Here is a 27,176-nt window from a genome sequence, read left to right on the forward strand (position 1 = left end):
GGCATGGAAAACAACACATCTTATGTCAATTTGAGATTTACATAATATTTACATAAATCAGATTTCCAGCCCACACTTCTAGACATCTAATTTGTATGTTGAATGGACTGCATAATTCTTTATATATATTCATAATAGTCTGAAAGTTTGCTTATAGTAAAACTGACCTGACATTAGAAAGCAAGGATTTCTTGTCTGGTATAATTGACGTATGAAGGCCAGTTGACGCACTCGGAAGACATTCTTCATATGCAGCACAGCACCGCTGGACAGAGGACACATTGTTTGACTGGGACACAGCCGTGATATTTGATAAACTACACAGGAATGCTCTCTAGCCCTTGTGAAAAAGAAGGGTGCTTGATTTTATCAAAATGTGTGCTTGTAATTTACGTTAAATCATTATCAATCATAAATTAATCAGTCTACATTTTAAAATAATTAAATCTGAATAATATTTGGATGTGATTTGAAAAAGTACACTTGTTTTGATGTGTTGACTAATATCCTAAAGCACGTGTAAAATGCTTGATTATAATTTAACTGGATTAAATGTAATATATTTCAAATGTGCTAAATTACAACTTCATTAAAAATGTGGAATTACAAATATATTACATGAAACACAAGCTTTCATAGAAATTACTTTAAAGCTCATACTAGTTTACCATTAATGCTTATTAGCACATTCAACAGTTGTATCATGCATGAGTGTCTGTCTACAAAGACTTAAGATTTTCTCTCAAATGGGCCGTGGCAATTTGATTATTTAGTACACTACTCTCTGCACTCACCACAATGGCTAAAAGTATAAACTATATTACAATAAGGAAGAAAAAATATCAAGTTTCCAATTATATATCCGACAGATAACGCAACAGGTGTGGTATGTTTCTCCAGAACAACACGTGTTTTGTGACTTAAATCTTACATAATTAAAGAAACCATTTTCACTGTACCAAGTCTTCTAGTTTTGTTGTGCACACCCTTTTTATTAGCATGATGAATCAAATTAATTTGATCTTTTGTTCAATTTAGCTATTAGGTAGAAATGTGCAATTGTATGGCCATATGCAGGTCTTATGCTACATACTGTACAAGTAGGCCTACACCTGTAAAACAGATAAAACAAGGGATCATTCTGAACAGTGCACCTTGTACAGTTGTTTTAGTTACCGATCAGGTGTTATCTCTCTTATGTTGCTCTCGGCTCAGGGCCACACACACACACACACACACACACACACACACACACACATGTTCAGGGCCGTTCTCTGTCTGCTTTCGTCATTCAGTCTCCCTGCCCCCACACACACACTCCTCACAGCAGCACAGGGTGTGGAGGCGAAACTCAACACTGTGGCTTCGTCTCAATCCCTAGTAAGCTCCCTATTTAGACAGCATTTAAGCTTAGAAGCTCCCAATGATAACATCTCAAGCCCTCCAAAGTATTTTTGTGCTTATTAAAGTAAGAACTTGTTAATTGCATACGTCCAGATCAGACATGAGAGTAATTTAGAGCAGTTTATGAGGACTGCTGTAGGCGTGACACACATAAATGTCGTACAGAGCACTCTGCAAAGTTTTGGGAGTGACAATCAGGAGCGAATCTCTCTAAATTATTGTTTAGGGCGTGCTAATACAAGAGTCACTCCCGAAATGTGATGATTGACATAGTGACAATAACCATAACAAAGTTTTGGTTTCTGTAAAAATATATGTAAAACATGAGGTCAGTTTGTGATCTAACATTTTAATTATGAGAATAGGTATTTATCTTATTTAACTTAATTCGACCTTTTAATTATGATATTAGGCCTTTATCTTATATAACTTAATTCGTTTTAATTAATTCATTAATTCATTCATTTAAGTTCTCTTGCTGCCCTTTTGGAAGTTCAACAGGCTGTAGAAGAAAGGGGGAGGAATTGTCTCAAGGACCACACAAGCCGATGGGGGTAAAACTGACCCAAATTAGGCTATTGTAGCTATATCACCTTTGTTTAATTGTTCAAAAGTTACTCATTCATCATATTTACAAATAAACGCTTTAGTCCAGATGAATTCATTATCGAATTTGAGCATTTATTTGTAATATAACAAAAACTTACCCTGTTCACGCGTTTTATTATAGCCGCAACAGTATTGAGTGAGTGAGTGGTTGAGCCGGGATTTGAGACACGGCCCGTGTCGGAAGCGGGTTGATTCACTCGCTTATCCTCTCGGTCTCGGTACGCGTTCGGGATTGGCCTGTTACGGTTAAAGACACTCCCTTGTTCACGGATGAACACCCTTCGTCGACCGCAATCTTTCCGCTCTCGACTGTTATGTAAAACAATTTCCCCGATTCTGTTCTCGAAAGTTGACGGTAAAGTTGGGTTGTTGTTGTAACGCGAGATATTTTGAACCCTCTGTTGATTTATTTACGGTATCGAGTGACTACAGACCGAGAGCGCGCGATGGTGCTGAAATCCGAGGACGGTGTCGGTGAGTGACTGACGATCAGCAAATGTTACTTTTGCCCAACTCATTCTTCATTAAACACGCTGTTTGCCTCTGTCAAGTGTGTCCTTCGAGATAAATTACAATCAGTTCACATTTGATTCACTGTTCAGGTCTTTAACTCATTTAGAAGTTGACCAATGTGTTTTTCTTCTATTGAACGTGTTATGTCCACAATGTTTTTATTTTGATTTAGTTGGGAACAAAGTATTATTTAAATAAATATGATGGTAAATATTATTTCACGGTTCTCAAGCGATATGTTCTGACAAATGTTGACAAATCATGGCATAAAACACATTTAACTTCAGTGTTCATGATAGCTAAACACCAGAAACGTACGCTTTGAGGGCAGTCAACAACTATCTGTTGGATATTATGCCGGATGAGTGTAATGCTGTCATACTGTAGCTTGTTGTTATTTTGTGACGAGTAATGAATTATGAATGTGTTTTATTGTTCTATCATGATCCTTATTTTAAATAGTCTATGTGCAAATGCAGATATGCTGTTACTTGTTCTTAATTGCTGTAGAAAGTTTGTTTTTGGATGTGTGTTAAACCATTTTTTGACAACTATGTCCTCGCTTCTACTAATTCTGACTCTGTTCTGTTCTATGTTCTGCATATTTACCCGTAGTGTTTAATCTGTCTGTCTTCCTAGTGTGACTCAGACAGGCTGCAGCTTGTCCAGACTCCTGAAGTCTGAGACAATATCCAGCATACCAGTGAAAACACGAGCAGCATCTCTCTTTGAATTACCTGCTTTTTAAGCAGCATGTTTCCTGAACGTTTAGCAGTGTAATGTAACATGCTGCAGACATGTGTGTTTGTAACACTTGTTGTCTGATGGTGAGGAATGTGGCTCAGCTGTCTGGGCTCGGTGAAGGGGGTTGGGATGTTTTTTAGGAGAATGCTGAATGCTGATATCTCAGTCTCGCATAGCCAGACTTTTGACTGTCACATATCAACGTAAAACATTTTTTTTTTTTTACTTTGCAAGCATTCCAAGAACCATCCACGAAGGAAGTATTTCAACAGAATATATTTTGACCCAAGCACAAAGCACAACATGCAACTTTGCTTGAGTATTTCTTGTTTACATGCTTTTAAAAGTGCATCTGGTTGGAGCTCGTTCCCATAGTAAGGGTGTGGGCTGTCTAAAGCCCCACTTGAGAAAGAGACTTGACAGGAAATGTCACCTTAAACTGAACCCCGGCAGGAAGAAGCCTCCATCACACTGCCCTTTAAGACTTAGTGCAGCTAAGGATCATGGGAAATGCAGCGCTGATTAATATTATTAGGGTTTGACTTGAGGTAGTTGAGCTGCAGTGTACAATGTGGTTGTATTGATTTTTACTTTCTCAGCTCAGCTCTGCTCAGTTTCCTGTCTGTGCGTCGTTTGTGACCGCTGTGGTCACGTGACTTCCTGTGTTTAGCAAGTGAAGGGCATGTGGGATGTTGACTGTGTTTCGGCGTTGTTATCATCAATAGATAAACAGGACATAGATGTTTATAGTGGTACATTTAGCCTACATGGACAGCAAGCATCTGTGATGTGCTCTTGAATGTCACTTTAAATAAGGTGTATTATATATGTTTTATAATACTATAATACATCCTTCAGTTTATAAGGATGTATTATAGTATTATATTTGTAGCAAGATGTTTATATGACATGAGCAAACATCGATGCTCCCGTTTAGCATGCAATTTTTAAGAAGCTTTACATTTGGTAAGCGTGGTTATTCTTACTACCCTTTCTGCCATCACAGCACAGTGTTGGAAAATTTCGGAATGTCACAGAGTTCCTTCATGGTATTGTGTGAATAACATAGTAATGCAATTTAAGGTGTTCATATGCCCATTTATTGTGATTAAAATCCGCATAGGCCACGTGTTATTATGATTGTGGTTACTGCACTTATTAGCTTAACAGCATCAGTTTGATTAAATTATTGTTTAAATGAGCTAATGCCAAAATCTCATTATAATTGCCTTATTAGGGTGCATGTAAATGTAGGCTGGTTCACTTTATTATCAGTGAAAGTATAGCATTTTATACATGTATATACAATTGTGAACTCAAGAATGTCATCAACAGTATGAGGATGATGCTTTTCTATTCTCACATGCCATTACCCCATCCCATGAACTGTGGGTTTCAATAGCATTGTTTAAATATCAAATAATGTTCATTGTTTTTATTATTTAATATCGCCTTTCACATTTAAGTTGCCATTGTGTGTGATTATGATACATGTAATAGCGGTGCTGGAGGCCCCCAAAACGTTTGGATGGTTGGTTTTGTTAAACGGGTCAGTTTGGGTAGGCTACTGAATTAAATTTGTGCTTATGTCAGACAACGGTTGAACTGTTTTTTTTTTTTAAAATAGTGCGGGTGCTGCATTACCAGTTTAACTGGCCTACATAAAGCCCAGAGCTGAAACCCACTGCTTCACTTTCACTGAATATTCATGCTGCTCTTCTTCAATACAATCAAGGGATATCATGGATATTTTGGACATTCTGTTTGACATAATTTTCATTCTTTTTAGACATATTATAAAAACCAGAAGCTAAATGCCTCTTCATGAATGAAAACAAAAATGTGGTCACACTTTAGTTTAAGGTCCAAAACTTGCTATTAACAAACCATTAGCTAAGGATTTTCCCTCAATAAACTGCTAAGTTGCTGCTTATTAATAGTTAGTAAGGTAGTTGTTAAGTTTGGGCATTGGGTAGGATTAGGAATGTAGAACATGTTCAATTTTTTGTGAATAATTGCTAACAATTCCCATGGTAATCGTCACTATCAGATCGAAAAGTCTCTTTGGGGGTCTATAGTCATATACTGTATGGTGTTTACTCATCAGATTTCTCCTATACACTTTAATTTGTTCACATGAACAGTAGGATGTTTACTCTACAGAGCTTTAGGATGTTTGCTCAGCACAGCAGCACAGATCGCACATCAGATCTGGAGAAATACCCTCTGGTGCCCCTTGATTGTTGGGTAGACTAATGATAAAAATAAGTGAGTCTTCATTCCTCAGCTTGAATCAGTCTGTTATTGTTGTTTGTGTTGTTTTTGGCTTATGTCTGGTGCACTTATTCCCTGGCTTTCACTTGCTCACGTGAGTCGTTTGATATCGAATAAGAGTGTGTATGACACAGAAATGTGTCATCTCTCTGGAGTACTGCCCTTGACTTATTTAATATGCTCTCAGGACGCACTGAAGCTGATGGATTCCAGGAAAACACATTTAAAGTTAATACATCTCAAGTACAGAGACTTGCCACTGCCAGTACATCCACAACATGCTGCTGTGAACATGTAAGAAATATATTGCTGCTACAAATATAACATATATGAAATAACCCCCATATAGAATACACAAATCACCTTGTAGCATATCTATACAGGTGGAGCTGGGGAAGGTGGAGGATTTCTGAAACAAGCTGCACAAATTAAAATAAAATGTGCATAACTAATGAGAGAGTTCCAAAAATTCTTCCAAAAACTTTACGTTTACCAGTATTTTACTGTAAAATTACATGGAATGTTCCATTTGATATATCATAGTTTTCACAGTATATTGAATTAGGGAATTCAGAATTAACCAATTAACAGTATTTATTTTTTTATTTTTTACAATACAATTATGGTATTTTGGTGTCGAAATACATTTGTAGGACCTCTCATGGAAATGAAACCCATGACCTTTTTCATTGATAGTGCCATGCTCTGTTTGAACTACGTCAGTGTTACATTTACACTACAAATATTCCCTGTGAGTGACGTGAATGTGACTCATTGGCCTGAGTGAGACCGATGACCTTTCCTCCCATGCTCGCCCTTCACACACCGAGGTAATATGGCTCTAATATAATGCAGCTTTGCAAAATATTAATGAGTGTTCAAGAGACTGTAATAGCAAGTACATGGGCTACAGCTAAATCAAGCAAACTGTGGTTGGTCAGATTGTATGTCCTGAGAGTTGAATGTGGAAAGTGCAATGTGACCAGAATGACAATATGAGCCTAAATTATAAATTAAACATGATAAAAAAAAAAAAAACATATCGTTGTCTTTGTCCTTTGGCTGGCACTGATATAACTGGGGCCAAGTAACTGGATCTGGAAAATGTGGTGAACAACAAATTAGGAGTGAACAACAGTAATAAAGACTTGAGAATGACCACTAGATGGGGCTTCCATGTTTGTGATGGCATGATGTCTGAGAGAGGAGGGAGGAGAGAGAGATAGACAGAGTGTTCGATGGAGAGGAGTGTACACATGGACTTCAGCAGTATGTGAAATGTGTCTTCCTGTTCCTCGGCTTGCTCTCTCTCTGTCATTCTAAACAATCGACTGCCGCTTCTTACCTGGATATGTAGTCTGGGTTGAGTTTATCTGTGGTTGTGTCGCTAAGTTGGAAAATGAAGAAGAGCAAGCAGAAGTGGTCGGATATCAGAATGACAGATTGAGTTCACTAAAATTACAGAACCAGGTCAGTTTGCTTTAATACTCAAATGGCTGTACTTGGCTGGGATTTTGGAAATGTTGAGACTTTGCGACGTTTCAAGTATGACATGTTACATTTTCTGTGCTGTAGACTGAATACGAGTGTCTGTAATATGTCTGTGTTACATATCGAGTGGCTTTATGGCATTTAGAAGGATCATTTGTGGACTTGAGCAAACTCTCAGTGGTTATTAGTGTCTATTGAGCATGTGAGGTTAGATGCACGTGGCTTCTGTTCCATTCCTGCCTTGTCACTGGCCAACCATCAGCTTCATTTCATCCATCCACAAGAGTTATTGCATGTCTGCGAGGAGTTGCATAAGCACTAATTAGATGAAGCCAAGGAGCCAAGGATGTTTCTGTGATACGCTGTCAAGATGTGTTTGATTCCAGGTAGCGCGAAACAGGTAGAAGAAAAAGTTATTTGAAGAAAGGTTTCATCTCATTTTTCCAGAGGATAGTTGCAGTTTTGGCTTTATGGAGTTCAATGATCAATGATTTTCCCACCTGTGTTCATCTGCCAAGTAGTCCCCGGCGGCTCTTGGAAATGCTGGACTCTGTATTTTTCAGCAGGTTAGAATTGGTCCCCGCTCCATTAAAGTGAGGCCAGTGCCTTGAACAATGACTCTATACATGCAGTGCATGTTTCCCAGTATTTCATTCTCTTAATCCCCTTTCCCTCTGCACGTTGGTCAAGGAAAATTGCCGGAGTGCCTTCTATGTTAGTGCAATCACAGGGTTGGGGACCTAGTAACATTGCAGGGTTCAGTCCCGGAACGAGCTCTGTGTGAACAAAGGCCAGAACCATCACATTACATGTCACATCGTAATGTCACGTGTCTTGACGGGATGTGTGTGAAGGTATGAACACACACACGGATTCCAGAAAACCACTGGCATTGTGAATGAACCACAATCAAATGATCCCGGACAAATCCCTGGACACATTATCCATTTATTTTCCAGAATTTCTGTATGAAAGAGGCTTTAGAGTCATGCTACTAGAGTTCAGGTTTGTGTCAGTACCTTTGCAAGAGCCATTCTATCTGTTATTCTGTGTGTTAGTAGCACAACTACCACATACGAGGCCCAGAAAGGTAGTGACGACATTGTTAAAATAGTTTATGTGCATAAAAATAAGAGAATACTTTATGTACAAACAAAAAGTAAAAAAAATAACTTTTACCTTCCTGCACCTTCCTGAACGTGGTAGTTGTGTCTATGGAGGGTGAAAAAGCTCTTGGATTTCATAAAAATTATCTTAATTTGTGTTACAAAGATGAACGAAGGTCTTACGGATTTGAAACGACGTGAGGGTGAGTATTTAAGAACATATTATTTTTATTTTTTTTGTGTACTATCCCTTTAACAACAGTGGTTCAAGTTTAGGTGTGGTGGTGAAGGTTGAGCCCTTTTTGTCCCCACAAGGAGTCAGCCATAAGCCATTACTTCAGTATTCCACTTGGCAAAGCGAGTAAATAGACATTTACCACATTCCATCCATTAGTTTTCCAAACCACTTGTACTATATAGGGTTGCAGGGATGATTTTAGGAAGGGAAACACCCTGGATGCACAGGGTTAAATGTATTTGAATTATGGGGGAAACCAAAGCACCTTGAAAAAAACCCTTGCAACATCACGCAGTAGGGATTCGAACCAGGGACCTACTTGCTTTGATGTTACAGTTCTCCACACTGTAAAAAAAGCTTGCGTTCTGATCTTTGGAGAAGAACCTTCTGGAACCTTCTACACTCTGGCCTTGAGCTTCTGAGTACCATTGTTCTTGCTCCAATCCCCAAGACATATGTCCATCAGCATTTACTTTCATCATCCAGCTGTTGGTATGGATGTCTGTTGCCTTAACAATGTAATTCTGTTAGCATTACTGCAGGTTTCTGCAATGATCAGGAATAAAACCAGAAGCACTTGGAGAGGTTGTATGTCTCTGCAATGTCTGCAGCTCATTCATTACACATTAAATTCATAGCACTCAAGCTTATTTATGGGCATTGTACTTTACCGTAAAGCCTTGGGCTCCCACAGGCACAAGCTAAACTGGGTTGGATCCATGAGAGGAGATCCTCGACTATTAATTTCCTGACTTTGAGAGGAGAGTTCTCCAGTGGTTCTGGACGGAAAATAAGTGTGTGCCAATTCTGACAAGATGGAAATTGGGTTGAGTCTTCAAGGGCTTGTTTATGTCAAGAGTCGCTGGGTAATTGTGGTTTTCTTAGCTGGGTTATGGTGCCTCTGCCTATTAAGAAGATCTCCACCCTTCCATTCACGCTGAACAACTGTAGAGCTGCTTTACTGACTAATCAGAGCAAAACAGTCTTCACTGTTCAGGCCTTAAATAAAGACCACACAAGCAGGTCAATAAAGAGAACTCAGAGGAGAAATGTGAGCATGCACACAAAATATGTCAGCGAAAGGCCCATGATAAACCAGAAGCAGAAGAGCATGTTCTGGATAACACCGTGATCAAACCAGCTGTGTTTCACGAATCCAGAACATGGGCATGTGAGAAGTGAGACGAAAGATGCTGGCTTTGGCCCTTTGAATCTTCAGTTTCTGTTCTCTTGTTCAGTTGGAATATGTTTTATACGCAACCACTATTTAGAGCACGTCTGAGAAGTTCCTCAAAATCTAATGACCACTAATGAAAATGCTTTTAGGCTTATTTTATCATATGTTTTTCCATGGCTACCAAAATAATAATGCTAAAATAGGATACTAAAAATGCAGCAATGTACAAAATAAATAAATAAATACATATAAAAAAAAATCGAATTAACAGTTATTCTGCTAAATACATAATGTGGATATCGTGTTGTTTACAGTTCAAATTAAGCTCATGTAATCAGTGTTTACTCAATCAGCCAATTTAGACAGAACATAAAAACACGTTTTGAAACAATTTATTGAAATTAAAAGTCTACACAAAGCACTACTTGAAAATATGGTTGTCATAATAGCATACTATTTACCCTGTATTAGTCTTCAACATTGGAAAATTGTTAGTCAAGGCAATATAGACACACAGCTGCTGTAACTTGTGTCAAATGTACAATAATTTTAGACGACGGCTTTTCATTTCAAAATGGTATTGCTTATATTTTATTAATTGCCATAACCTTTAACTGTAGTACCAATAGTTCTACCATTTACTGCACTTGTTCTTCTAGTTATTTACATTCAGTGGCTAATCATTTGAATGTGTTGCACAGTGACAGAAAAAGGTTTACTTTCGGTTTGCAGAATCAGATGGATAGGGACAGAAAGAGTGAAATGACTGGTTCTGTTTGTGACTCTTGACAGTTTAGCTGTGTGTGTGTGTGTGGGCTGTTGCAGCATGTGTGGGTGAATCGGATTAACAGCCTGATTGTTCCAGTGAAATTATTCCATTTGAGACCTGATCTGATCCCGCAGCAATAAACAGAGATTGCATCGTTTATCAGTTTTGTAGCTGTGCTAAATCAGTCTGGATTAATGTCAAGTAATTTGATTTTTAAAAGCATTTTTACGGGAAATCATGTATTTACATCTTTACAGCCCCTAGTGAGCAAGTCAGAGGCGGTTGTGCCAAGGAAAAGAAAAAAAAAAAACTCCAGAAGATGTTTAGACAGTGGAGGGAAAGAACCTGTGTGGGAAAGCCATCCTCCTGTGGCATTACAGTGAATTTGTGCTCCTCATGTGGGCAAACACTGAGCTCTCTCTTCGCCTCGTTTCACTGTTCATTGCTGAAGAATGCAGAACCGTGACATGTCTCTGTTTGTAACTTTCATGATTTGAGGGGTTTTCCATCAGCGAACTGCGTCAGTACAGGAGACGGACTACAGCCGTGTGCATGTGAAGTGGTTCACCATGTCTTTCCCTCAGACTCACAGGAATTACAAGGGGTTTTACATGCTTAAATTAAGTTTCTTTTCAAATCAGCTTTCATGCATTCTGTGCAGTATTTGTGCATTGTTGGTGATTGTGTTTTTAGGTTCATTATTCCAAAGTTTCAGAGGGTTTTTTAGTGTTTCGACCCAGTCTGAGTAAAGAATTCGTGCAAATATGTACTTTAATCTGTAGCTTAGCTATGTTTCAGTAATTTGAATTCCTGTAGATAATCAGGTTGAATACATTTAGTAATCTATCTTACAATTGTGATTTATAACCATGTTATTTATCACTATCGTAGAATTATTTCGCAGGTAAGTTTAACGCAATCATTTTCAATGGCCTGTATTTAAAGATCTGAGTTTGAATCAGTTTCACTGTATGATCGCTGTAGCTCCACTTGTAGCTGAATGTTTCAGATGGTTATCTGCTGTGAGATGTGTGGTTTTCGGCACCCTCACAGATGGGGTTCGAGGCAGTGATGGATTGCCATGGCTACAGCAGGAGGATACTGTGAGTGAGATCTAGCAGTCACATGGTGAATTAAAGTTTGTGAGGACACTGTGGCAGAAGCCCATTTCTGAGGTGCTGAAGGCATGATTTAGCCAGGTTTGCTGGTCTGCTGTGAGGGTTTTCATTGATTTGTGCATTGTCATTTGGATCAGTTTGAGCCTCTTGGGGACATCTGCAGTTATTGGCGGATCTTTTTGTTTACTCTTTTTGTGCCACTGTTGCATATTTGGAGCAGCTTACACTTAACCACTCAACCTCTTTTTATCAGATTACAATATCATAATTCATCACAGTGTTGAACCGTGGAAAAAACCAGGCTTGGTGGTTGTTTCTTTACAGTAATATGTTTATTTCACTCCTGTGTTGATTTACCATTTCACCCCTGTTAGCTTGTAATATCAGCACTTTTTTCATGTTTTCTTTTTTCTTGTCCTCAGTGCCTGACGACCTCACACCTGAGGAGCAGAAAGAACTGGAAAACATCCGCCGGCGAAAGCAGGAGCTGCTGGACGACATTCAGGTAAATGAAGAACCTTATTGAACCATTCATTCAGCTCCAGCTCTGATATGAGCTAAATGTTTTAGCTGCATGTGTAGCAGAGGCTCTATGCTTTCAAAGTAATGTTTTAGTGTTTTTTTGTCACTATTAACTTGCTGCTTGTTATATTATTGACATATTGAGTGTTTATGAGGACTTAAAGCACATAGACTACATACACCTTACTAACTATTCATAAGCACGTTTATTTACCCATCAGATATATGCTAAAGCAAGCAGTGCCTTGTTAGCAACAAAACAACTAACAAAATGACATAAACCAGATTTAGAAATTTGAAATATCCCTATTATGTTGATTTGACGTTCGATATTCCCTAGTGGTCACATGTTTATGGCAAGTTAGAGTAAAACAAAGACAGACTGATGTCCCATATTGTACTCTTGCTAGCTATTTTGAAAGGATTTCTTTGCCATTCACATTCTGTATTAATATGCCAAGTTGCTTAAATAAACACCTACATAAATAAAGGCATTAGTTATATTATTATTTAATCTTATGCTATTTAGCTCCTATTTAAGAACTTTAGGAATCTAAACAATATATGAGGTATAAGTGGTGATCATGTAGAATCTGACCAGTAATCCTCTAAATATGAAAACAATTTGTCCAAATAGGAAATGACTCAAGCTGACAGGAACAGGGCGAAATAGTTTAGGAAAAGACACTCATACACAAGCTGAAGGCTGATCATTTTCAGCTTTCCTACTGTGACACAGTCAAATCAATTCAATCTGTCATGGCGCTGACCTTCAGTATACAACATACTCGCTCCAAATGACTTTTTCCTTGGGAATGTTTAATTTCTTACAATTTAACAAATTAAAGAAAACTTCCCCTGCCCTCTCTAAAACAAACTTAAGGTCTTCTGACAGAACTGGTTCTGTTTTCCTTTGGGAAAATGAACGTCTGGGAAATCCAAAACAGCCTTTTCTTTGCTAGTGAATGTTTTAGATATATAAACAGACAGGAATAAACACTTGAGCGAATTTCACCACCATACAGCTGGTGGTTAAACGGGAAAAATTAATACGAGGAGTGAAAGCTCTTAATTGTGTGACCTCAGGACCGGTCTGGCTCCAGACTGTTACTAAACTCTTGGCAGAAGAGACGGGCCTGTATCCTAACTCCATTTATCTCTACAAACACATGGTAAAATAATCCAATTTCTAGTCTTGACTCTGGGGCCATTCTCCAGTTGTCCTCCTTTAATGACATTTATATCAAACAGAGCAGTTTAGAGCAAACAATTCATTCACAGGAATTAGATTTGAGATGTTAATGTCAGACCTCGGTGAGGTGGGACAGCCACAGTACTCTTTTCTTGTAGAGCTTTACACATCGTCCTAAACAAGTGTGTGTTTAACCAGCCAACCTTGATTAGTTGATTTGGTTGCTTCATGCTGAATTTTGCTTTCTTTGAAGACCTAAAATTGCATCGCACTCTTTTAGGCCATGGTTACTGTAAAAGCAAATGTGGTTGATTCACTCGCAACACAAATCCAAACAAAATGTGCATGTCTTTATGCTCCATTTCTCATCTTTATCAACCACTATAGTATTGTTATTGTTATCTCTGAAGTCTTGTTTGATTTGAACCATCTCATGTCCTCTCACCACAGCGTCTGAAAGATGAGATAGCTGAAGTGACTAGTGAGATCGAGAACCTGGGTTCCACAGAGGAGAGGTGAGTGGGCATCCCCTGACAGACTTACTCACACGCACTTCACTTCCAGTTTATGAGTCATTCGTAAGGTCAAATCTGACTAGCATCTTAGCATCTAGCTACACAATCTGTAATACTGCAGACTGAAGCACCATAGAGAATTTCCAGAGCGCTGTCAGCATCTTTCTGTCTGTGAAAGAATGCTGAGATTTCAAAACGATTCCAGTACTCTTAAAAAAAAAAACTAAAGCTAAAAGAAACTAAAACAAATGGAACTGATTTAAAATGGGAAAACAAATTTTAATTCAGTTTCACATTTGGATTCATTCAAAAATTATGGAGGATGTAATTATAGCTGTGTATTAGGGGTGAAAATTATATCATGATGTTGCAAGAATATTTATGAAAACAATATTTATAACAAGAGTGACTTACCCCTTATTTAACCCTAATTACACTGCCAAGTCTGCAGCGCGTTGGGGTTTGGGAACATATAGTCGGCATACATCATCGCGTCACTATAGCATTGATACCACACTTTTTAATCATGTAAAAATGTATACTGGTATTATCGTCTGATATGTACCCGTACTTGTATATGAAATAAACCTTATGAAATATTTTGTAAAACAGCATAAAAAACATTTATGAAAATCATAAATCATTATTGTCGCTGCAGGAAAAACATGCAGAGGAACAAACAAGTGGCAATGGGCCGCAAGAAATTCAACATGGACCCCAAAAAGGTGATTAAGCAGTCCATTAAAGCATATTCACTGAATTCATTTATATCATTTGTCTTTTTTAAAGGCTAAAGTACTTCAATACATGTGTTTTTGTAGGGGATCCAGTTCCTCATTGAAAATGACCTTGTGAAGAACACCAGTGAAGACATTGCACGCTTTCTCTACAAGGGTGAAGGTCTTAACAAGACTGCAATAGGAGACTACCTGGGAGAGAGGTGAGTGTGTGGATATTAGTGCACGTCCATACTTAATAGAAAATAAAATGATGGAACCCAGTGGTGATAATGATGTTTGACTACTGATGCAAGTCATTTTCTCAATATTTAAGCTTCTAATCGGTAGCTGCAGTCTATCCATCTTTGTTTCTTTAAGAAACTGAAATTAGTGTAATTTCCCTTGCTAAAAGGTCCATTGTGTCCAGTGTCAGTAGTGTGGAGATGCACACAAAGCACCGCTCCCACAGAAGTCAGCTTTATCCCTTAGTGTTCTTCTGCTGGTCAATTCATGAAGAAAAATCTGTGTGGGGAAATGTTTTCCTCCTATGAAAAATTACCGATCACACAGATTCCTGTTGAAAAATACATGCAAAGTTTTGCCTTTCAATAGTAAATGTGGGTTGAACGACTACTGGTTGTTGAAAGTCGACTTTAATGTGATGAAAGTCGAGTCGAAGTTGACTAGTCACTGATGACGTCATTAATAATATACATATACATCTGAAGCTGTGACAAAAAGACCCTTGTGCACAGATATGACATATGACACAGCGCTGCCCAAACAGCTATTGCTCCTATAACAGCTCGTTTTTATCAGGTCTTTTGCCTTTGGGTTGTTTTATTTCTCACAGATTTCTGCTCGTTCTAAATCAGATACAGATACGCGTGATGTACAAGCTACTGTCTGTAGCCTATGTGTGTGCATTACAGTGCAGCAGTGCATCTTACCTGTAAAATAAGCTGTTTACAATGTGCCTTCTCCCTTTCAATTTCAAGCATCCAGTAATATAATCACACATGTCTTGTGGAGCTTTCAGAGTATACATTTATATGCATTTGTCATTTTAACTGTTAGGAAATGGAGTGTAAATGTGTAAGTCCTTCAAATATTTCTTATCCTGTTGCGCCCTCTATAGGACCAGCGACTAGTCGACGTCAAGCTTGGAAAGCGTGACAACTAGTCAACTAGTCTGTGCAACCCCTACTGTGAAGTGTCTCAAAAGACAAGTCAATCCGTTGGTTTGGTGTTGCATATTTGCATTAGTATACATATAATTTGAATCAATAAAATATTGTTGAATAATCTTGACCTTAAAACTTGTAAGCAGGATATATTTCTTCTATACCTAGGGTTGCACTTTATTTTACAGTACGTGTACTAACATGTACTTCTAGTGTACTTACAGTGTATTTATCTAAGAAAGTTCTGGTAACACAAGGTAACTACATGGGGTAGGGTTAGGTTTAGGGGTAGGTTCAGGGTTAGTACCTAGTTAATACATACTAGTTACTATAATAAGTACATAGTATGTACATGAGGTACAGGACTGTAAAATAAAGTGCTACCGCAATTTGTCCAGAGATACGGGATAATATATATATTTTTTTTCTAATTAGCATATATTCATATTGAAGGAATGTTGACTCAAACAGGACTAAAATTCGGTAATTTAAAGAGACATATTGTTCTAGTTCACTGGGCAACACCTAGTGGCTGGGTTGCATCTGCGCAAGAATTCCTTTTTTAGCTTCTTTATCTCATCTTGGATTTCATTCCCACTGCTTCCTTGTTTTCTCTACTGCTTCAGTCTGGGTGTGGCTGCTGAAAAAGTCAGGAAATGGAAAGGAGGGCTCTCTAAGACAGCAGATTGTATCTTTGAGCAGCTCCTCTGGTTAGGGAGGGGTCTGTGGTGCTTTGTTCAGTGAGTGCATTGTCACCATATCAAGATCAAGATCGCCATCATCCCCATGAGGGATATCACATCTTCTGCTTATAGAGGGGTAAATGGTAAGGCTTGGAAAAATGGAGCAGTGCTGAATGATCCCACATCCACTTTGACTTGAATAATACAAGAGACTGAATTATAAACTTTTATTCACAGTACATTTCAGTACAGTACATCATACTGGTTTGAAACAGTTTGTGAGTGTTATTAAAAATGACATGATATTTATTTGTGGGTGAGTCACTCTTTCAAAAGGATAGTTAAACTTCACCCAAAATGGAAAAGTCTGTAATTTACTCATCCCTCATGTCATTACAAACCCAACCCATTCATGTTTTTTTTAGACGTTTTCTCATTTTCGCTTTGTTCAACAGGGATGACTTCAATATCCAAGTCCTTCATGCTTTTGTGGAGCTGCATGAGTTCACAGATTTGAACCTGGTTCAGGCTCTCAGGTAAACCTCAAGGGCTCAATTACTTTCTATTGGAATGTTCCAAATGGCATACTACCTCCTTCTTTTCATTAGAAAACAACATAAAGTATGTATAATGTGTGGAAGTGATACATTTGGAATTATGGAAGACCTGCTATATTTCGATTGTGTGCATAAGCAAACTACACAATTTATTGGGTACAGTATCCCAGTATATCACCTTTAATATCAGTGATATCAGACCACCAACATAATCAGATCATAATGTGGCAACAGCTGCTGTTTGAAATATTTACAAAAATACTACTATATGATTACTGTAACTACTGTATAAAAAGCAGTGTTTCATTGTTAATATAAAATGTATTTTTCAAGAAGCATGTGTAATTTAATCGCATTGCTTATTGTTTTGATCCTGATGCACACATATCACTTTGAATGTCCTAATGTGTTTTAAATATCATTGTGATGCTTTTCTCCACACAGGCAGTTTCTCTGGAGTTTCAGACTTCCTGGTGAGGCCCAGAAGATTGACAGAATGATGGAGGCGTTTGCCCAGCGGTACTGTCAGTGCAACCCGGGAGTCTTTCAGTCCACAGGTGGCTCTGCTTTACATTGTGTTCTGTGTTCAATCCTGCATTCATAGCATTTCAGAGAAATGAGCTGTTTTGTCAATACTGTTCCACAGTAAAGCTCACAAATTGAGAGTTTGAAATATTGAAGAGGACAGAGGCATTCTTTAAATAAATTAGATTACCCTAGTAGCTTATATTTCCAACACAGTTAAAATAAATTTCCATGGCATTTAAAAATGTTATTGTGTGTAAATGCTAGCAAGTTGTTAAAATGCCCTCACACACATTATTTACACATTGCTAACCTACACACCCTTTAAGTTCTCTCTTTGGTCTGTTTGCTGTGTAAGTATTAGACACTCTTCCTGGATGTCATGTTCACCCTCAGTAACTTCATTATTATACTGCTACTTATTAGCATTCATTTATGGAAGCCCATTTCCGCCACTAAATAAAAAATAAAAAAAGGTTATTGTGGCTTTTTATCTCACAATTCAGACTTTGTTTCTCAGAATTGCGTGATATAAACTCATAAAATTGAGTTTAAAAGTCATAGTTGTGAGATTCTGAGAACTAAAGTTGAAATACTGAGAAAGAAAGTCAGAACTCCGGGATATAAACTCACAATTCTGGGTTTTTTTCTTCTCAGAAATCAATGTAAATTTTTCTCAATTCAATGCAATTGCGAGTTTATATCACACAGTTCTGAGAACATATCAGTGCCAATCTGACTTCAATTCGCAACTCTGAATCAGGCTTCTATATTAATTCGAATTACAGTATGAACATGAAATATTTAAACGGCAGTGATGGAAAGGTGCTGAATGTCATTGTAAATGGTTGTGACGAACGGCATGTTTTTCTGCAGACACATGCTACATCTTGTCCTTCGCTGTCATCATGTTAAACACCAGCCTTCACAACCCAAACGTTAAGGACAAGCCCACAGTGGAGCGTTTCATCTCCATGAACAGAGGCATTAATGATGGAGGAGACCTGCCAGAAGAGCTGCTCAGGGTTGGTCTCCTCGCTCTCTATTTCTCTTTATTTCTGGAGACGTATTTGGGCTATATTGTTGTCGTATTGTTTTTCTCTAAGTGATGTTTATTTCATGTGTTCTTAATGTATTATATATATACATCATTATCTTTAGACCAGGTTTCCTCATTTCTGGTCTTAGAGGCTTTCTAGAGGACTTTGCCCAACCATTCTGAATAAATAACACACTTTTTATTTTATTCTGTCTATCCATATAAGGATATTTGTGGCTTTATAGTCTTTTGCTCTGACTTATGCAGAATCTATATGAGAGCATCAAGAACGAACCCTTCAAAATCCCTGAAGATGACGGCAATGACTTGACACACACTTTCTTCAACCCAGACAGGGAGGGCTGGCTTCTCAAACTGGGTGAGTGGGATTACATGAGTATTATATACTCACTTAAACTTGAGTAGGAGATGTCCTGATCGAAACACATGGTCTGAGTGTGAGATTTAAGGTTTACACACACTTCCAGAAAGCCGATTTCTATGATCTTCACAACACTTCTACACATCAGATTATACAGTAGCATTTTTCCCTCTGTTCTCACATTTCATGATCACAATCAATCAACTGCTTGAGATTGAACATATATATGAGTGCATTGTGTGAAATGTAGAAAAATTTCCAAGCAGTTGAATTTTGTTAATTTATAGGATTTTCCAGGTCTAGAAATCACACTTTTTTTAGTTCTTGAATGCCATCTAGTTGAGAGTCACAGATTCAGAGCATTGTAGAGACTTCATAGACTTGAACAAATAAAATAGTTTTGATAAGCATTAAAATAAAGTACCTTCATTAGTATTTTAGTTTAGTATATTATTATAAACCATGCTTAAAATGATCTGAAAATGGTTAAAGACCCTTGAAAACAACACTGCACCGAGACATTTTCTCTTTTCATTGATTTGAACAGAAAAAGCTGTGTTAAACTCTGTGAATTGAATGCTATGCAGTGCATATTTGTACTTTTATCCCGTTTTATTTTGGAATGGTTCTCCCTAATTCACAGCAACAGGAAATGCACACGTTCTTCCTTTGATCAGCGTGTGGGGAGAATGATTTCCTATTTAATTAAATTTTTTTTGTTTCCTTTTCTTCCTCGTTTGTTTGTTTGTTCCCATGATTTTGGCTGTTGTCTTTCCCTCAGGAGGTATGTACACCTGTTATTCCCAAACGATCGCTCATCTCTCTCTCTCAGGTGCTTTTGGTGATCAGCCTCGCTTCCTGTCTCCGCTTTCTGTTATTAGTCGCTATAGGTTCATATAGGTTTGTCTTTCCATGAGTTTTTACATGTTTGTCTGATCGCTCGTTTTATTCATTGAATTAGCGATGTCTGTCTATTTGCCGCCCTGTGTCTGCGTGGTGGCGGGTGCTTGGTTATTGATTTTGTGACCACCATATTGAAGAGCACCTCTCTCTGTTTGCTGTGGTGTTCGAAATGTCATCTCTGTGTCATTTCTACTTTGGGAGCTGCAGTATTTTCTGTTTCCTCTCAGTCTTAGCGGAGCCCAACAAACACCAATGAAAACAGGGATATTTTAAAGGGATAGTTCACCCAAAAATGAAACTTCTGTCATCGTTTACTCACCCTCATGTTGTTCCAAACTCACATGATATTCTCCTGAGGAACACGCCATTTGTCTCCATTCAGATTAATTTTTATGCAGGAGTTAGCAATACACTGCAATAAATTTATATAAATTTGTCAACGGTTACAGATTTTGGATTATGTTCATGTTTCTGTGTAAACAAACCCAAAGCAGGTGAACATAAAACCACCTCTCAGATGCAAACTTTTGCGTCTTTTTGCGTGTGTTTACTGGGCAAATATACAAAACACAGCTGGTTATTACTCAGTAGGTAGAAAATTTTGTGTATCAGTACATTATTTTAGATTTGTGCATTAGGTTTTAAAGTGACAGCAGGCCAAAATTCCTGCTGCTGTCTGTGTAATGATAAAAAACAAGACAGAGAAAATAACTGATTTAATAAGAATCAATGCGTGTTTAATGCATGTATAAAAGACCATGCCGTTTTTAACCTTTTATTAAATTTTGAGCTTTTACTTGTATTAGTTAAGCTAGTATTTTTTTAGTTTTAGTTTTTGCAGTGCGAGAATTGTGAAATTTCTAAATATAAATAATATTGTTATCGTGAAATAAAGTTGCACATATGATTTTGGTTATATAAGATTTTGGAAAAGAGCAGCTGGGACATACTTCTAAACATTGTCTTTTGTGTTCTATTTAAGGAATTCATATGGGTTTGGAACAAAATGACAGAATGTTTATTTCTCTGTATACTGTTTCTTTTAAAACGATATTCAATCATTAATGGTTGAATGTCTGGGGTGCACAGGATGTGGTGTTTGGTCTGGTTAGACTGAGTCAGAAAAACTGCATCTGGACCAAAGACTGCTGTTCTTCATGCTGTATTTAAAGTATACTGTAGATGTGTGTGTGTGTGTGTGTGTGTGTGTGATGCTGGATTGCAGCGCTGAGGAAAATGTGTGTGTGTGTCTGCGCTTGGTCATATCGGACTCACCACCAGGATGCTGGGTGAGGGTGGGTTTCGTGAATCACTGAAATCAAAATCAAACCATAATCTGAAGTCTTCTGATTCACTTTCAAGTCAAGAATATTAGATAAGCACTTATATTAGTATAATAAAAGATTTCTAAAAGAAATCAAGGATTGATAATCAGAGAGCTGTTTAGGAAGGCCCTTTGCTCACCCAGCCCTTTATCAGTGTCTGTCAGTCAGTCAGTCTGCCTACTTGTTTCTGCCAAACGCCCGCAGCTGGAGTGATCATTAATCACATCCGATAACTCTATCAGCCAATCAGCTTGCTCAGAAACCCTCACCTGCTCTGATTCGTGTTTGTTTTGTTTTTCGCTCATGCCAGTATTAGAACACAATGGCAGTCTGACGTGCGAGAGGATCATTTCCTGTTTAGCAGAAATCCTTGAAATGCTTTTGGGTGCTTGACATGACCTGCTTGTGTGCAGTGCTGTATTGCATAGAAAACTAATTGAACAACATTAGGCCTGTCACGATGATGAATTTTTGGCTGAAGCTGATTTTTTATGTTTTACATGAAATTATACGCCAATATGATTTTTTTCACTACTATAAAAATATATATATTTTAAAAGTTTATATTTTTTTAAGTGTTTTTTTTTTGTGCATCTATATAATATAATATAATATAATATAATATAATATAATATGCAATATTGTGGAATATTATAACAATTTAAAATTGGTTCTCTATTTCAATATATTTGATATTTTCCGCATCATTACTACAGTCTTCAATGTCACATGATCCTTCAGAAATAAATCTAATATGCAGATCCACTGCTCAGTTATCAATAAGTATTGCTGCTAATATATACATTAAATTGTAATAATATTTCACAATAATGTTTTTTTTTTTAATCAAATGAATGCATAGTGAACACGAGATTTGAAAAAAATAAAATAAATAAATAAATTCTAAATCTGTCCTACCTTTTACTTAAAGGTGTCTACAGACATCAAGCACACTTAAACACAGTTAAAAGTGTTTTTGGTTGTACTTTGTTTGCATGTCCTTTGCCAGTGTGATCAGGTTTCCCTGCAGAGGAAATGAGGGTGGCGCAGGTCAAAGGTCATCCTCGGAACACTGAGCACTGTTATATAGAGAGAGACGTGGGAAAATGTCCCAAGAATGTGAGCTTAAGAATGTACTGCACTGATCCGCCTTCAGAGCATGTTACTGTCACAGTCTGTTAGTTAAATAGGTGCTTAACATTATTATCGCCAAATAGAGTGCTCCAGCGTTGGCGTACTTTTGTTGGCCAGTCCAGTTGTTTGCATCACCCGGCTTACCGTGACAAAGTGTTTTCAATTAGCTTTCTGGTTATTAAAGAAAATAAGATAATCTTCACAAATGAACAACGTTACAAAGCTTAAATACAATCGGCAGAAATAAAAAGCTAAATGTAGGTCACAGATGAACTACACCATGACTTTTCCTATTTGGTTTTCAAAATCAAAGCCTGTTTGGCTTTTTAAATGGGCCGTTCACACCAAGCATGATAAATATAATGATAACGATAACATTCTCAATATTAAGGAATAGCAGAGGCCACGCCACAGCTATAACGATAATAATAACATTGGAATACTTTTCAGAACGATTCGTTTTCCAGCTGATGCACGATACAAAGCTGGACAGCCAATCAGAATTTAAAGCGACAGACGTGTGTGCGCTTAAAATCAACAGACGATATCATCTGCTGCTTTGGATGCTAATATCGTTAACTTTATAGCTCTCATAGTTTATATTGTTCTTGGTGTGAACAGGACTTAAGTCTAGTAATACCTTTTTTTTAAGTCAAAATAAACGTTTTATTGATATATTTTATGTTTTCAAATAAAATGTTAGCATATCCTTAGCTTGTGTTAACCAGAAGTGTAAAAAATTAACAAGTTGTAGGCATTGCCATTCAAGTCTACATTTTATTAATATTTGGAAAGTTTTGCCAATTATACTGTTAAGAATATAAAAGAGAGGACAATAAATAATGAGGAGGAGACAGTTTCGGGGAATGGCAACCTGTGTGTATTTCACATGTTTCTGGAAAGCGAACATCAACTAGTTCTAGAGGATATTGCTCTGTTTAAACACGTTTTACCTTTGGCTGGTCCTTTCGGAGGTAAGCAGAGTTCTTGAGCAGGGGTTTAAGAGGAATGCTAACGCTCAGGTGATGTCTGTTAGTTGTGAAGGACAGCTCGTGGAGTGTGTTGGCTCGTGGATGGTTTGAGCATGGTGTGCTGCTGCTGCTGCTGCTGGTAAGGATTGCTGTGCTTGGGCCTTATTGGACATGGAGTCGCTGTAGAAGAGCTCTCATCGTCTGTTCATCTGTCTGTCTGCTCTTCTGCCGCTCAACTCTTCAGCTGCACGGATCTCATCACACAGAAAACTAACTCTCAGCTTCTGTTCCTCAGGGGGACGCGTCAAAACCTGGAAAAGACGGTGGTTCATTCTCACAGATAACTGCCTTTACTACTTTGAATACACTACTGTAAGTACTGAAGAAAAAAGAACTTGTCAATGTTAGATAGAGAGATTTAATGCTTTTTTGCGTGTGTGTTATATCTGACATGCAAAACTGTTTTTGTCATCTTTGTTTATGACCCAGCAATAGATGATGGTGATTTGTAATCAACGGAAACGTGTCTCTTTTCATGTAGGATAAAGAACCAAGAGGCATCATCCCCCTGGAAAACCTCAGCATCCGTGAAGTGGAGGACAAGAAGCCGGTAAAACATCCTTCCCTGCTATTTCTAAACTGCAGAGACGGGATCTTTTCCTGATGATCTCGGGACAGTTTGACAGCGTGTCTCCCCCTGGTGGTCAGATATGTGATTGTCTGCATGTGTTTGCCTCTCAGAACTGCTTTGAGCTCTTCATCCCGGACAATAAGGACCAGGTGATCAAGGCGTGTAAGACCGAGGCGGACGGACGGGTCGTTGAAGGAAATCACACCTTCTACCGCATCTCCGCTCCCACCACCGAGGAGAAAGACGAGTGGATGAACAGCATTAAGTGAGTGCTACTCAAGGGATGTTCTGGTTTAAATACAGCTCATTTACCTTAACAGAATAGGAATTGTATTATTAATTTTAATATTAAGTCAGGTATTTTTCTATAATGACATCATGTATAGCTGACCAAGTGAGTTCCTACATAGCTGTGCTAGTTTTCTATTTCTCACTACACTCTCACTTTCTTCTGACATAATGAAATAAGTCAATATTTATTGTAATTTATAAGCTCAAATAGCCCATCTTGTTGGCTGGCAGAGGCTATTTACACTAACTCGGAATAGACAGCCTTTTGCTGAACTCATTCCTCTCTCTTTCTTCCCTCTTTTCCCATCAACATATCAGATCGGAAAGGTGTTTATTTTCACTTTTATGGAAATGTGCTCTAATGCTTATTTGCCCTGTTTAGTAAATCTGGCCCCATGTTTTGTTCTCATCCAACAGAATCAGTCAAATCGATAATATTAGAAAGCATTAAGGGTTATTTAACCACAACTGAGCAGTGTCTAGCTCTAACATTAAAAGAGAAGTTGTTCTCATAATAATTGTCCTCTTCATCTCCAGGGCGGCCATCAGTAGAGATCCTTTCTACGAGATGCTGGCAGCGAGGAAGAAGAAGGTCTCCTCTATGAAGAGACACTGATCTGCTCAGGACACTGGTGTTACAGATTCAGGGCTACTGGAACTACTCCTCCTCTTGGAGACAGCTGAGCCACGCAGAGAGAGAAAAAAAAAAACCATGCTTCTTTTTAAACATTTTCTCGCTCAGCTCAAGTGTGTGTGTGTGTTGGAAGGAAGGAAGTCAGTGGGCTTTATCTTTCTGCTGCTTTCTTGAAACCCCCAAAGAGAACATTTTTTTCTTGACGCTTAACCAAAATACCCTTTGTCGTTTTTCTATGCCTCTTGTCTCTTGCACACGCGCATACTCTTTTGCATTATCTGAAATCAGCAGGTCTGACAGAATGTGGAAAACCAAGCCAAAGCTCCTACACGCTGAGGCAATATGTGTATTTTTACATTTTCTAACCATGCACAAGTGGTTTAGTCCTCAGAGGCTTATTTGTGTATTCAATTGTAAAAATATTTTCCAAGAGACTTCTATAATTTGCAAAAGAAATCCAACTTCGGAGGGAGGGTGGGAAATCACCCTAGATTTGTTGGTAGATTGATTTGCCCTAACGGTAAACGGCTCCATGGGAATTTGTTATTTTCATGAGAAGCGACATGCATATTTAGCATGTTGTGAGAAGCGGCTGCAGTGCTTGGCAGCCGGGTTTGCAGTAACACATGAGAAGAAAGACTGGATGGTGGCCAGCTAGGGATTATGGGATATCACCATTACCAGGATATCATGCAGTGGTACTACCTCTCAGACAGACATGACCATAATTAGCATATTATAATGTTTTATTTTTTGTTATGTGAGGTCATTGGACCTAGTGTTTAGACTTTCACATAAAATGCTTTTAATCAAATGAATAAATGTGCCTAATAACAATTCAAGTTCAGTTCCAGTGAAGACTGTCAATGGCAGTTCAATCAGAAGATGCTCCAGTGCCTGCTTGTGTTTCTACAGTCACCTTCCTTTCTTAGGTTTCCATCGGTCTAGCGGTTATTCTTCAAGCGGAATATTATAGCTATAGCAGTATTAGTTTAATTTATCAAAGGTGTACATACTTTAGTGTATAGAGAAGATTGGTTTCCATTTTATAAATGTGTGTACTGTATGTAGCAGTATTGTACTAGTCGAGTGCCATTTTCTTTCTTTTTTATTTTTGTGTTCTGGAGGCCGATACCATTATAGTGGCGGCCAGATCATGCTGAAATAAAGATATTATAGCAGCTGTGGTTGTTTTGCTTTTTGACTTTATTTTATTCAATCACATATAAGCGCTGAGATCCGAACAGCTGGTTTTATCTTCTCAAAATGAGTGGTGATTAGGGTTTTATAGAAAGGAAAAGCAGAAAACTGAACAGATTTCTGCATACGATCTGTACGCAATATCTAATGAATACCGGTAGGTGGCAGCATAACAACAATTTTGCTAGAGTTCCCACTAACAATTCAGAGGTAAATTTTTAGAGTTTTCAGTGAGGATCTGTGTAAACCAAACTTTCCTCTGTAGCTTTTGTATTTATCTAGAATAAACCAAGAAATACTAACGTAAAATCATTCCTGCATTGAATGACGGACTGTATTAACAAAGGTGAATCCATGTCGGAATTTGTTGAATGAATTTGTTCATGTTTTGTATGCTCATGTATTTTACAAAAATGAAAACAGAATTAGGGAAAGTTACTTTTAAAAGTAATGGATTAGAATATTTAGCTACTTTGTTAAAACAAACAAACAACAAAAAAAACTTGTTACTTTTGCATTACTTTTTGTGACCTAGACTGGACTTTAACCAAAAAAAAAAAAAAAAACTCAAAAGTTATATTTTTGGCAACTGTAACGGCCCTTTTACACCAAAAGTGCAATTACTAACCTGGAATCTGAAGTAAAGTCCTCTGCCTCTGCACAGGAGAGGAGTCAATAAATGGGACAAAGTAACTGAAGATATTTTGTTGTAACTCTGATTAGGTAACTCTCATTACTTGTAATATGTTACCCCCAACACTGATAAACTATTTAATAAACAACTGGTAACACCTTTGTTTAAGGACCAGTTCTCACTATTGACTGCACAAACAAGACTTAAACATTAAATATGTTGCTATAAGATTAGATGGGTAAACATACCAATACGGTTAGGGCAAGATTAAACCGAATCTTTCAGTCTGTCATGAGCATGTAACTTTTCCACGCTGCACATGGATACCAGAAAGTAATGAGTAAAGAACTGGTGAGGGAAACTCAACCCATAATTATTATGTCTGTGATACAACAAACATTATATAGTATAGTCATCTTACCCTTAAAGGAACCACTTATATTGAATCTCAAACAGCTAATTTCATACCAAGATTACCAATTTGTTTTGATTAGCATGTCTCATTTCTGCTTTTAAACCATCCAAATGTAATACTATTTGTTTTACTGTAGTTAATAAGCTATTTTCATGGGAAATTCATGCCATATGTGTGTTTACAGTGAATACAATCACACAGCTGCATGATGAATAACTCCAAATGCTGGTTAGTAATACATTAACTACAATTTGAAAAACTATATTATAATTGGATA

At 37.7% G+C, this 27,176-nt stretch overlaps 1 protein-coding gene across 2 annotated transcripts; it reads left to right on the forward strand.

The window, feature by feature from the left end:
• Positions 1 to 2,227: 2,227 nt before the first annotated feature.
• LOC127952378 (cytohesin-1) lies at positions 2,228 to 25,833 on the forward strand. Of its 2 annotated transcripts, none has more exons than XM_052550780.1 (13): positions 2,228 to 2,487; positions 11,866 to 11,948; positions 13,608 to 13,672; positions 14,331 to 14,397; positions 14,494 to 14,612; positions 16,714 to 16,794; positions 17,260 to 17,372; positions 18,217 to 18,365; positions 18,647 to 18,758; positions 23,390 to 23,466; positions 23,636 to 23,704; positions 23,836 to 23,990; positions 24,554 to 25,833. In XM_052550780.1, the coding sequence occupies exons 1-13, from the start codon at positions 2,460 to 2,462 to the stop codon at positions 24,630 to 24,632; spliced, it is 1,197 nt and encodes a 398-aa protein (XP_052406740.1). In that variant the 5' UTR covers positions 2,228 to 2,459; the 3' UTR covers positions 24,633 to 25,833. The 2 variants fall into 2 exon arrangements, with proteins under 2 accessions (XP_052406740.1, XP_052406741.1); XM_052550781.1 differs by lacking the exon at positions 2,228 to 2,487 and adding an exon at positions 6,805 to 7,014 and having other exon boundaries at positions 18,647 to 18,759; positions 23,388 to 23,466.
• Positions 25,834 to 27,176: the final 1,343 nt, after the last annotated feature.

Source organism: Carassius gibelio, chromosome B3 (assembly GCF_023724105.1).
Source record: "Carassius gibelio isolate Cgi1373 ecotype wild population from Czech Republic chromosome B3, carGib1.2-hapl.c, whole genome shotgun sequence".
NCBI lineage: Eukaryota > Metazoa > Chordata > Actinopteri > Cypriniformes > Cyprinidae > Carassius > Carassius gibelio.